Source organism: Oryzias melastigma, linkage group LG4, assembly GCF_002922805.2.
Source record: "Oryzias melastigma strain HK-1 linkage group LG4, ASM292280v2, whole genome shotgun sequence".
Taxonomy (NCBI): domain Eukaryota; kingdom Metazoa; phylum Chordata; class Actinopteri; order Beloniformes; family Adrianichthyidae; genus Oryzias; species Oryzias melastigma.
In genome coordinates, this window is record NC_050515.1 from 6,320,668 (window position 1) to 6,333,405 (window position 12,738).

The window sequence follows — 12,738 nt, forward strand, 5'->3', positions numbered from 1 at the left end:
CAATCAGCATGAACCCTCTTGTCTGTGATTGGCTCTTTGGTGTGGAACATTTATCGCACTAAACTAAACGCAAAATGAAAGATGGGGAGAAAGCAAGATGAGAGAATCTGAAACATTTTGGTACAAACGCAAAAATATTTTCTGAAATCAAATAAAAAAAAGTTTTTGAAAGCAAATATTTACTATTTTTATTAGCAAATTATGACGTTTTATTCTCAAAACTTTACATTTTGTTTGCAATTTAGGAAATTTTGATCTCAAAACTGTGACTTTTGCGATATAGTGGCATAAAAATCACTTCATACAAATTCATCCAACATTTTTATAATATTTAATGAATATATTCAGTGATTATTTCATCACATGGAAAATGATTGGACTCTTCAGTGAGGCCAGAATTATACAAAACATTTCCTAAAGTGTTGATTGCAAGTCCCAGCCAAGCAGAAACTGATTTCTCCACTTCCTTCTAGAGCTGAAGTGAGCATGTGATGAAACAACACCTTCCCTCTCCTGACCCAGATAGCAACCGTAAGCAGGGACGCCCCCCTCCCCTTCCCCCAGAGGCTGCAGGTAACCCAAACACACCCAGGTGGATTCACAGGAACAGTGATTATAACCAGACGAGACACGGAGAGGAATCAAACATGCGACAGCGCTGCGCTTACCTTGGCTATTTGCAGCAGTACAATGCAGTGCTTAATGGACTCTACCATACTCTGGAAAAAACAACAGGATCCTTAAGGGGAAAGCTTCCCATCACAGCAAAAAAGGATTTGCTTCGTTTATACTTACACAAGTCGTCTCTTTCAAAGTTTCTATTTTCTGCAAAGAAAAAAAAAAATCAATGAGAAATTTCAACATGAAAAAGAAGGAAAGATAATGAAACAGAAGTAGATGAAAATAGTTTTGTTTGGAAATTAAAGCGAGAAAAAGATGGAGACACTTGAAGAGGAAGTGTAGAAATCTGTGCAGCTGTCAGTACACAAAAAACTACAGCTACCTCCAAATTCCTTCATTTTTTCACTACAAAGAAGAGCGCTGAGGAAATTTCCCAGAAGCCTCTATGAAAATGCATTGTGTTTGAACAATTTTGGTGAATAAAAAGTATTTTAATGTTGTTTTTTATACACCATCCACATTTCCAATTAGTAGAACACAGTGGATTCATAAATAGTTTTTGTAAAATGTTCGTTTTCAAAAAAAAAAAAAATGTGATTATGGTGTCTGAATTGCTCTTAGAATCCAGGCTACTAGATAGTCCCACACTGTATCATTTTTTATTTTAGAAGTTAGGGAGTACGGAAGGAATTCACACACTTATGAGACCAAAATGCTACCTTTAAAAATAAAAATACCGACTTGAGTCAGAATTTATGAGCATAGAGATGATTTGATCCACTAAAGTAAATTATTTCTTTTAAAATCCTTTTTTGTGTTTTAGGAAAAGTAGTAATTTATGAGTTAGTAAATTGACTTTTCCACTTACAGAGACCTAAAAAATGGCTGTAATTAGTTTCACAGGATAAAGAGGCTCACCGGATCACTATAAATTAACCTCTGATTAGTGTGATTATTATGGGATGCATAAAATAAGGACCAATATAGTTTTTATTTTTATGTCCTTTTTGCTTAATATGAGTGATTTTTCATTTAAAGTGAAATAAAAATTTGATATTTATTTTCAAATCTTCAAATTTATTTAGTTTATTCCAGTTTTTAATCAGTTGAAGAACATAACCAATGATGTAAGTTACAATAAATATTATTTAAACAGGATAAGACATGAAATGATGAAGAATAAATGTGTTTTCTGTTTGTTTATTGTGGTACAGTAAACAAATTGGGGTTTTGAGTAAATCATTTTGAGATTTAGATTTTATTAATACATTTAAAATTGTAAAATAATTATAAAAAATGATAAATAATGCAGCTATAGGGAAAAAGGATTAACTTCAAAGGAAATATAGAACACTTGGTTTTGATTAATCGAATATATATATATAAATCTTGATAGTCTTTGAGTTCAAACTGTGTGTAAAAGTTTCTTCTACTGATACAAACTAAGTTATAGTCTGATAGAAAACTATTAAACTATCAGAGAGTTTTCCAGCAAACAGAAGAAACCAGACCGTCCAGAAACCAGGCCTGCTGCTACTCACGGCGAGCGATTCATCGTCTTTGCAGTCCTTGATCTTCTCATCAAACAGCTGTTTGAAGACAACAGATGAAAAACAAAAAAGAGAGAGTTAAAATTATTTTTGATTAAGGAGAAGTTAAAGGATCAGAATACGATCGTGACATTTCTTTCTTAAAGTCCCACTCTGATCATCTTTTCATCTAGGACAGTGTTTCTGCAGAGCGGCAGTAGTTCATTAAAAATGTCCCTCAGAGTTTTGGGTGGTAGTAAGCCTTCACTCATTGCCCGTGATCCCTTTCTCCTGCTAGCTTACAGTCCCTCACAACCCCAGGCTAAGATTAGCAGTGCAACAAAAATGAGAATAAATATTGGAAAATTCCAGCTGTACAGTTTTGATGCAGATGTCAGCTCAGACGAGGAAAACAAAGACGTTCATGGATCTATTCGTCTACAAGAATGGAGCGACGCCGATTGCAGTTTCTACGTCAGATTTCTGATCTTTTTTAAACTGCATTTTTTTGGTCTGCTTCTGATTCACACATTTTAAGCTCAATTTTCTTTATACATGCCCTCCATCATCAGAAAAATCACGTTAAAAACACACTGGAGTGGGTCTGTAAAAGTGTTTAAACCAAAAAGGTTAACACAAGACTTGAATCAACAAAAATGCTGCTAAAAGCTTTGACCTTTGAGGGGTTCAAAAAGGATAAAATGTTGTTTATTATAGAAAAAAGTGAATAATATTTAAAACCCAAAGCCTACCTTTAACTGGTCAATCAGGATCTGAAGGTAGGCGTCAGCTTCAGCTAACTTCTTGTCGAAGTCTTGAACACTCGGTACGAATCCTGCGTCGGCCTCCTGCAGACGACAAAGCTCAGCATCAGTGCATTCAAACCTTAAAGCCCTGCTGCTGTTTGCATATTCAAAGTCAGTCCTCAGCCAAAGCCGGGCAGTCGCTCATTCATAAAATAAAGGCCTCGGCTCCATCCCCTCCTGACTGCTTTGTCAACCAGGGCGCAGAATGGTGTCGGAAACATCAACAGTTCTGGAGAATCTTCCAGCAACGTTCTGTACTGATGAGATACAGCAGGCGGCTTTTGTTTAAGGCTGCCATGAAAAGGCTGCAGACCAGAGGCTGACATGAGCAGAACCAGCCAAAAACCCATTTCTCTCACTTATACAGGTGATTACTACCGGGTCCAAAATCCCCCAGAACAACATAAACCAGGAGGAAATCATGAAGTTCTCTAAATGATGAGCCAGCCAACATTTGATGCCTCCGCCCGTCTACAGAGCAGATGACACCACCTAAGCCCTCGACGTCAGCAGATGACTAACGGAGCAGTTTACAGCCTAACAGCACTTACTCAGCCACCAAAACACAACTTCTCAACAACTAAAGACCGAGCATTCAAACAGAACCGAGCTCCTCAACCATGAAGGATGCTGCCGCCTTTGATCCGCTCCACCCTCCTCTGCGGTCCTTCGCTCCTCCTGAAGCCCGTCCCACCGGGACGTGAAGGAAAGCCATGAACCCAACAGTAAAAAGCTCCGACAGCCCCGGAGATCTCGCTAAAGTTTAAACGCGTTAACCTTAAACAGAGCAAAGTCTGCTTCGACTGAGCGGCTGTGGGACTTGCAGTTAAAAAAAGGGCAAAGGTGTGCTCTGTTGGTTTAGCATTTCACAAAAATAGAAAACCAGAGGTCACAGAAGAGCAGAAATCTGGCTGAATCATTGACTAAATCACTAAATAGGGAAACCACAAGTAAATATGTTTGTACATTTTTGTGAACACAAGTGAATAAATGACTCAAAACAATCATTTTATCACAAATGTATTGATATAAAAATAAAGATAACTATTATTTTCACTCTAAATAAAGATGAAAATAAGCCTAAACCTCCATTGTCACACGATCAACAGCGTCTCCTGTTTAGTCAACACGCACAGCGACGGGAAGTGAAGCTTTTTTTTCTCTTTTTTGTAGACGCAGGAGATAAGTTTGGAAACGGAAAGTCAGCTGCAGGTGTTGGTTTAGAAACAGCCACGTCACACCGCCTGTCAAATAACGGACATCGTTTTCAGCGGCTCACCCAGCGCAGACGCTCACATCCACCCCATCATTAGTGGCACCGCAGCAGCCCTCCCGCCGCCGCCGCCTCCCTCCCCTTTTCATTTGTTTTTCCACACAGCGTGACCTATTTTAAATGCCCCTGCCACAGCCAGCTCCCTGCAGCTCTCAAACTTCTGCTTTTCCCTGCCGCTGCAGAGTCTTTGTGTTTTACTTACAGAGAAGTGCCTGGATCCATAGAACATGCTGCTTCAAACCCCCCGCATCTCCCCGGTCATTTCGCATGACACGAGCTCTTTCCTCCCCTCTTTTTGCTTCCGTTACTTCCTCTCCGCCCAGCAGCAAACCAGCGGCTCTAATGATGTTCTTTACACCACATAGAAATCATCCTGCGACGCTCCGGAGGAAAAAAGGAAAAAGCAACAGCAGCCTTCAGATTCTCAGCAACATATCCTCCAGCGGTAGTCAGCAGTTGTTCTGAGGCGAGTTAATCCAGGACCCTCCCCTGCCAGGAAGGGCACACTTCCTCTCGCACAGGCAGAAGAGAAAACACGCATCGGGCCGCCTGATTGGCCGAGGCAGCAGAAGCAGATGCTTGGTTGAGCGAACAGCCAGGCCTGGGGGTTGGCTGGTGCGGGTCACATGACGCTACGACAGCAGCTCATAGAAATCCATGCATGTGTGCGCAATGAGCCACACGTAGCACATGAGGAAGATTCCACAGCGAGGGAGGGAGGAGCAGAAAAAAGCAAGGTAGGAGGAAGGGCAACAGCAAGGGTGGTTATGAGGACAAAATCAGAAAAATAAAGTGAATCGACAAAAAAAAGAACAGAAACAGGAGAGTATGAGGCACAAGAAAGAAAATGAAAAGCTCCACATACTGCAATAGTTAAATCTATTTTGTAAAATATATTCATCCCCAAAATAAATGACCACATTATAACTTTTTATCAGCCAGGTTTAATGGTGGGCTGCAAAAACCTCAACATTTAGCAGAGATTTGACTCGTAAAATAAACAAAATACTAGTTTTTTTACTCTCAGGAAGTGAATTGTAAATATTCGGTCTGGCATCAACATGTAAATGATAAAACACACAATTTTAACATTTTATGTTAATTAAAGCTGATTTAATTCAATTTTGATTTGGTTATTTTTCCAATTATTCTTCAAAACAATCTATTTATTTACTAGTTTAAAGAGAACTGTACTCAAATTAAGGCTATAAAGTGTCTAAAAGTGGAACTTTAATTTGTTTTTATTAAAAGGGATGAATTCTTACATTATAAACTATCAAAATGCTTTTTTACATAAAAAACAAACAGAAAATACAGACTTGATGATTTTGCATTTTAAAGGTAGTAAATAGAGTTGCAATAAATATTCAAAATTTCTGATTTTTGCAATCTGTTCCTAACATTTTGAATATGAGAATATGCAAATGTTGGTTCTTGATAGTCGGGCAGAGTGAAAAAAACACTTCAGATAATATAACGATTCAAGTGATCAATTTGATTTATAAGAGCCTGGATCAATTCGATTCAGATTTTTTCCAGTTTTTTTGATCCACAAATTAATTTTGAGCTTACACGGTTTACACATTTTTTATTAAATATATTAATGATCTATTTATGTTTTAAAGATATTCTTATTAATCTGATACAGTTCACATACTGTAAAAGTGAAATTATGATAACAATGTTAATACCATACAGCAGGGGTTTTCAAATCCAGGCCTCGAGGGCCGGTGTCCTACATGTTTTCCAACCAACCTTCCATTGAAGCTCCTTATTGGCTAAACATACCTGATCCTGGAAATTAGCAGCCAATAAGGAGCTTCAATGGAAGGTTGGTTGGAAAACATGTAGGACACCGGCCCTCGAGGCCTGGATTTGAATACCCCTGCCATACAGTGTTACTTGGATTCTCAAACAGAAAATCTCCAACAATTGTTCTGCTTCTCCTGGAGGACGTTTCAGTTTGGCCACTAGGTGGCGATCACGCAACAGCGTTGCACCTTATTCCAGAAGAAGAAAGAGTTAGCAAAAAATCGTGCTTTAGTTTAGACCACAAATTTATATTTTAAAAATATTTCCTTAAAAGAGTTTGGAAAATTCACCCCTGTGAGTATTTAAAGAAGTTTATTTAGTCAACAATGTATGTTTAGGTCGACCGAGCGTTAGCATTAGCCGTCATATGGGAAATCCCATTATATGTTAGCGTCAAGCTAGCTGACTTTAGCTTAATGCGTTAAATAGATCTCTTTTCCTTTTTTCTAGATCGATCGATTGATTGATTCAGATCAATTTTATCAACCTGACTTAAGTAAACAAACTAAACTAACTAAATGCTCTACTGTCATAAGTAAATAAATCTTCAAAGTAATGAAAAAACTTTGACTAGAGTTTGTTTTATTGAAATAAATTCTAAAAATCTGACTTTGTTTTAAAAATAAACAACAATTTGACAAAAAAATAATGAAAATGAATGTAATAAGTGCTGTACAAGGGAGCAGTGGTTAGTACAGCCACAATGAGAAGGTCCTGGTTCAAATCCCAGATGGGACATTTCTCGTCCAGCTTCCTCCCAAAGTCCAAAAACGTTATTAATTGTTATCTCTAAATTGCTGTTAGCTGAGCGTGTGGTCCTGCAACAGCCTGGTGACCTGTTCGCCTTCACCCAACAGAGGCTGGATTGGCTCCAGCAACAAGGGATTCAGCGAGTTCTGAAGCATTGAAGAATTTACAAAAGTGTTGTGATCATTTATGTGACGTCATGTGACTGTCTGCCACCATGGTGGAGAAGTTGTACTGAAACACTTCTGTAAAATGTGGGAGTTTTTTGGGGGTATTTCCACAAAAAACGAAAAAAGTCAGTTTCTAAAACACGTCTGCTGGGAAGACTGTTGTCAGTTTGAGTGTAAGGACTGAGTGTTTGCTTGAGGTGTTGCTGGGTTTTTATTTATCTTTTTGTCATTTTTCAAGTGGGACTGTGAGACTTTGAGGATGGAAAAGCTTAAGAATATTTTCAGGATTAGTTGTTAAATATTCCAAAGCAACAGCGATATATGTCTTTTTCTTTCAAAATCTTTGTGTTTTTATTTATGTTTGTTGATTCCGTTCTAAATAAAGATATACTTGTTAAAATATGCAGCTATTTAAACATAAAAGTAAGAATTATAGTTTGATCTGTGAATCATTTATCTTGATTTGTGAATCCAATCACCAGCTACGCTCCACAGGCCTCATAATGAATCAAATGTTTAAACTCCACTCTAATGGTTTCCATACACGGATGCTAAACCAGCAGCCGCCCCGGGAGAGAAAACGACGCCGTACCTGCTGGAGGGTGTGGCGGAGGATGGTTCCCTCTAAGGCGTGGATCCACTTCTCCCGCTCGTCTGCATCTCGGGCTGGAGGTTCAAGCACACACAGAAACGGGCGGTGAGACGGTTTTACAGACGTTCATCAACCGTTCCACACATCCAGACAAATGACATGAGTGCTGGTGAGACGGACATGGACAGTTTTTGTCTAGAAATACATTTTTACATGGAATCTTTGTTTTTTTACCTTTATAATCCATGTGAGCTAAATTTAAAAGGATTTCTAAAAAAAAAAGCTAAAAATAGAAACAAGAACATGGTTTTAATCTCTTGAAGCTGATTATTGTTGCCCAAAAGTATTATATCAGTATTTATTTAAAGAAAATTCAATTCAATTCAATTTTATTTATATAGCCCAAAATCACAAAGGAATTTGCCTCATTGGGCTTCAAAAAAATTGTGTTTCTAACATGTTTTTGTAGCATTTCTTTCATGATAGAGGACATATACAGAATAATTGAAGATTAAAACTGCATTTTTGAGTATTTCTTCATTCAAATTGTGTCGGATCAGATGAAAACTGGCGGTTTGAAAAGGCTCGGGTTTGTGTTGCAGCACGGGTGGACCGCTCCAATTCTGAAGCACCCACTTGCTAATAAATTGATCAATTAACGTCTTCATTTTCCTTATCTGAGCTGGAATCTGGCTCCAAACTCTCGAGGCGGAATACCTTTGATATTCCTCGCTATTTTTTGGATTCGCTAATGTTAGCTTGAGCTTGTGTGGTGCTATAAGCTAGCAGTGTAAAGAAATGAATTAGCTGCACCAACAGTCCTGCCCACAACTGGGAGCCAAATTTCTAATGAACGCCTGCTGAAAACAACCTAAAGGGTTTTTAATTTTAGCTAAGATCTGTATATTCATCATTAAAATAATTATTTGACATTAGAAAATTCCTTTCGTGTAAGTTTTACTTTGAAAATGAATTACTTTTGAAGCTTTTCCTATTCTGACAAATTTCGGGGGAAATCACAGATGTTTCAATAAAGCATGAAGAAATTCCTAAAAGCTCAAGACGTGACATGAATGTTTACGGTTCATGAAAGGGTTACATCACACGTATGACAGACATACGTAAATAAACACAAAAAGGGGGCAGCGTTTGCTTTGCTGAATGTTTTTGTGCAACAAAAACACACCAAACACTGTCGTTTGAGGGAGTAAAATGTTGTTTTGGGTGTAAACAGATTCTGGATTCGTGGATTAGAGTATGACCGGACGCCAAAGAAGAACATTCTGGCTCCTGTTTTGTTAGGGATTTCCGTCAGGATTTCTGTGTCACTGGGGGAACTGAAGTGCTCTCAGGAGACAGCCGGTTGGACGTATTTTCTCCACTCGACGCCGCGTGCCCTTTGGGCTCGTGCAGAAGCTGCACCCAAAGAGCAAAGACGGAGAACAAACAGCGAGTCTTCCAGACTCTGGCAGGTGAAAAGCATACATTCAAGCTGGAGGCGGATCCGCCGTGTTTGATCCTAACAAACAGGAATCTCATTTCCTCTTTCGTTAAATAGGGTTTCAGGTAAAACTATTTTGTTTTATTGGCGTGGCTCCTTTATGATCAAACCTTTACAGAACGAAAGCTGCTCTGTAAGATATAAACAAGACGGCGTGGCAGAGCGGCTTTACACACCGCTCGCTCGGGGTAACGGGAAGTTGAGCACAAAAGCTTTTAAAGACATTAAAAGGCAGCCGGGTCTCCGTTCAATCCACTCAAACTGGAACTTCTCTTTGCCTTCAGCCAAACAGACTCTGTAGAGCAGCAGCAACAACAACCGTGACAACATCGTAGCAAGAAAAACACAACTGCATTCAGGTGGGCGGGACCAAAGCAGGTCAGGACACCAATTCCACCGTTTTGAAAGTCAAATAAATGCAGAGTAACTTATTTACCAGTAATAAGTCACTCAGACAATAAAGGGTGGGAGTACGAACACGGTTGTGTTTCAGTGAAAACGGGTCTGCACAGACGCGCTTTTCAATCTGCAGGAATGTCACAGCGACAGAGTCCCGACAGCTTTCTGCACGAAAGCCAAACTCAATTAGTGTGAGAGGTCTGTCAGATAAAAGAGCTAGACTCCCAGGGGAGTCGAATAAATGCCCAAAAAATGCAATCGGTCACATTGGCGTGAATTAGAAAATACAACTCAGAGAGCTGTCGAGGGTGGCTGAAAACAAGACGAATGAACACAGATCTGCAGCTGGATGAGGCATCATGGGATGCATGTGGGGCAAATCCTGAACACACATCTGTCACATGACTCGATGCTCCGTCCTTTCTGAAGACAAAATAAGGCGGAAAACAAAACAAAAAAACCTGTCGATTCATAAGAAAGCAAAGAAATGAGATAAAAGAAGAACTGTGAGCACAGACAGAGTGCATCAGAAACGGCTTCACCAGCAGAAACACTCGAATCAAATACCTCCTCTTATACGATTTGCTGAATAAAGCACAACTACAATAAGAGATAGGAGCCAGTTTTCTGGAAAACTGCTGGCTTCAGCTGAAATCCACATTAAAAGTTGCTCCATCAACTTTCCAAGAAGTATTTCATGCTGACACTTGGACAACTGTCAGAAATGCAATTATGGGATTGAATTGTTAGCCTTTTAACTTACTAAAATGACAGAATATCAACAGGAATTCAGGTTTTAAAGACCCACTCCAATGAAAATTGTGTTTTTAACATGTTTTTGTGTCATTTTTCTGACGATAGAGGACATATCTGAAGAAAATTAAGATCAAAACTACATTTATGAGTATATCTTTATTCACATTGTTTAAAAATGAGGACAGACGCTTCATTCTGATGCATACTAGGGCTGCCACAAGCGATTATTTTCATAGTCGAATAACCACCGATTATTTTTTCCGATTAGTCGACTAATCGGGTCATGAGCAAACTGGATGGAAAGCACACATCTTAACCAGCATAAGCGTTAAAACTTACTAAAAACTAGATATATAGCATTATTTGTGATAATGCTAGTGTGAATGCTTAAGATGAATTTGGCCGTTGAATTAATCCGTGCTAACAGTTTTTACTAGGGCTCTGTTGATAAAATTGATTTAATAGATTTAAATCGATTTAAGCTGAATACATCAACTATCGATTCATAAAAACATAGATCGATTTAGAACTTAAAGCTAAAGTCTGCTAGCTTGATGCTAACATTTAATGGAATTTCCCATAGGACGGCTAACGCTAACGCTTGGTTGAAGTAAAGAGACATTTCTCACTAAATGAACATCTTTATATACTTACAGGTATGAATTTTCCAAACTCTTAAATTTTTTTAAGTAACCATTTGTGGTCTAAAACACTGTTTTTTGCTCATTCTTTGCTTATTCATCTTGAAAAAAGGTGTACTGCAATAGCATGATCGCCACCTAGTGGCCAACCTGAAACGCCCTCCAGGAGAAGCAGAACAATGTTTACAGTGTTAATGATCTGAACATTTTTGTTAGAACTTTTCCTTTAGAGAATCCAGGTAAAACCTTATGACATTTACAATCTCAATAATTCATTAACACATTTTACAGTATGTGAACTGCATCAGAATTATTCAAAACATGGAGTGCATTATTAGTGTATTTCTAAACAAATGTGTCTAAATGTGTACACCGATTACTCAAAATTAAACTGAATTGAGAGGATCAAAAGAATAAAAAAAATCCTAATTGAATCGATTCAAATCGTTTCTGGAAATGATTATTGATACCAACCCAAGTTTTTACATCTCAGAGGTGAATTTCTAATCAATTCCTGCCGCTCTGCAGAAACAGTAACCTAAAAAAACGACACAGATTTTTCAATTTTGGCTAAAAACGGCATAAATACAGTTAAAAGACCACTGGAGCATCTTAAAAGCAGATCAAAAATATGATCAGAGCGAGACTCTAAGACAAAAGTCAGTGACTTTCACTTCTAGACTGCTGACATCCAGAGCAGATGGTGTTTTCTGTGAGAAAGCTGCCGTTTATTTAGCAGTTCACGCATTAAACGGACATGGTTAAGTGGCTTTGTTCATGCCTCTACCTGATCCTCTCCTTACGCTGGTCGTCATCTCCAGAAAGGCTGATGGAAATCCAGGAACAAGCTCCAAAAACAAAACCAGACACTCGATACCATCAACCTGGTGCTCTACAGAAACCTAAATGTGCTGCCAAATCAAGTTTCAACCTCATTATCCACTGAAAACCTGGATTTCAGCACAACTTTATCTCTGTGGGAAAACCAGAGCAGGCTCATGCAACAAATGACTGAGAAATACAAATGAAAAGATGAGATTTGTTACAAGTGAGACAACTCCAGAGGATCAGTCAAAAATTAAATCATTTCCTGAAGCTCAGATGCAGAGAAAATGTCCAAAAAAACAAAAAAGACAGGACCAAGTTCATTCTAACTGTAAAAGACTTTGCTGCTTTTATTGATGCCGTTCTGTTGCATGACCTCATTCTAGTTCCCGATCAGATCAGTGTCAAAATCCTGTGACCGAGAACACGCACACAAACATAAAACACAAACGGGAGCAACAAAAATCCTCCACTTTAGTTTTGGTTAGACATGGATCACAAGATTTTTGCTTTTTTTCCCCATTTTGGTTCTTTATCTAATTTCAACACTTGTGAATGATGAGAACAAATTCACAGGTTTGAGCAACATCCCAGAGAAATGATGAAATCCAACCTTCAGGCGAACTTCCTGCGATGTCATCTATCCAGTAGAGCAAATGAGAAACGTCACAATCGAATGACTAACCTCAAACGTGTTTTCTAAGTACATTATCAATTATTCTAGGTACATTATCAATAATCACATCACTGCAAAGCCGATCAAAATGTTCTGATGTTATAGAAGGCCTCAAGCTTATTTGCATTTTACATTTGGTCCAATAGAAACAAAGCTGGTTTTACTCAAATGTTCACAGAAATAGTTTTTAATATTTTTGATTTACAATTCTAGAATATAATTTGTTTTTCAAATCCAACTTCTTTTTTATTTCAACTTTTTTGCCAAAACCAAAAATTTTGTTAAAAAAAAATTGTGTTAATAATGAGGAGTCATTTAAACAAACATAGGTAAAACTATTATTGCTAAAACTATAAAAAATTTATGCTAAAGACTAAAAATAGGTCATTT

At 38.1% G+C, this 12,738-nt stretch overlaps 1 protein-coding gene across 4 annotated transcripts in view; it reads right to left on the reverse strand.

Annotated features, from left to right (window-relative positions):
* Positions 1–12,738, reverse strand: part of osbpl9 (oxysterol binding protein-like 9) — a 43,574-nt gene that overhangs the window by 19,189 nt on the left and 11,647 nt on the right. For 3 of the 4 annotated variants that reach the window (XM_024278652.1, XM_024278651.1, XM_024278654.2), the window contains 5 exons: positions 7,551–7,624; positions 2,903–2,998; positions 2,163–2,210; positions 796–825; positions 669–719 (listed from right to left, as the gene is read on the reverse strand). In XM_024278652.1, coding sequence (XP_024134420.1) covers positions 669–719; positions 796–825; positions 2,163–2,210; positions 2,903–2,998; positions 7,551–7,624 — 299 coding nt within the window. Of the gene's footprint in view, positions 1–668; positions 720–795; positions 826–2,162; positions 2,211–2,902; positions 2,999–4,431; positions 4,720–7,550; positions 7,625–12,738 lie in introns of those variants that run through there. The other variant, XM_024278655.2, reaches the window with a different exon arrangement.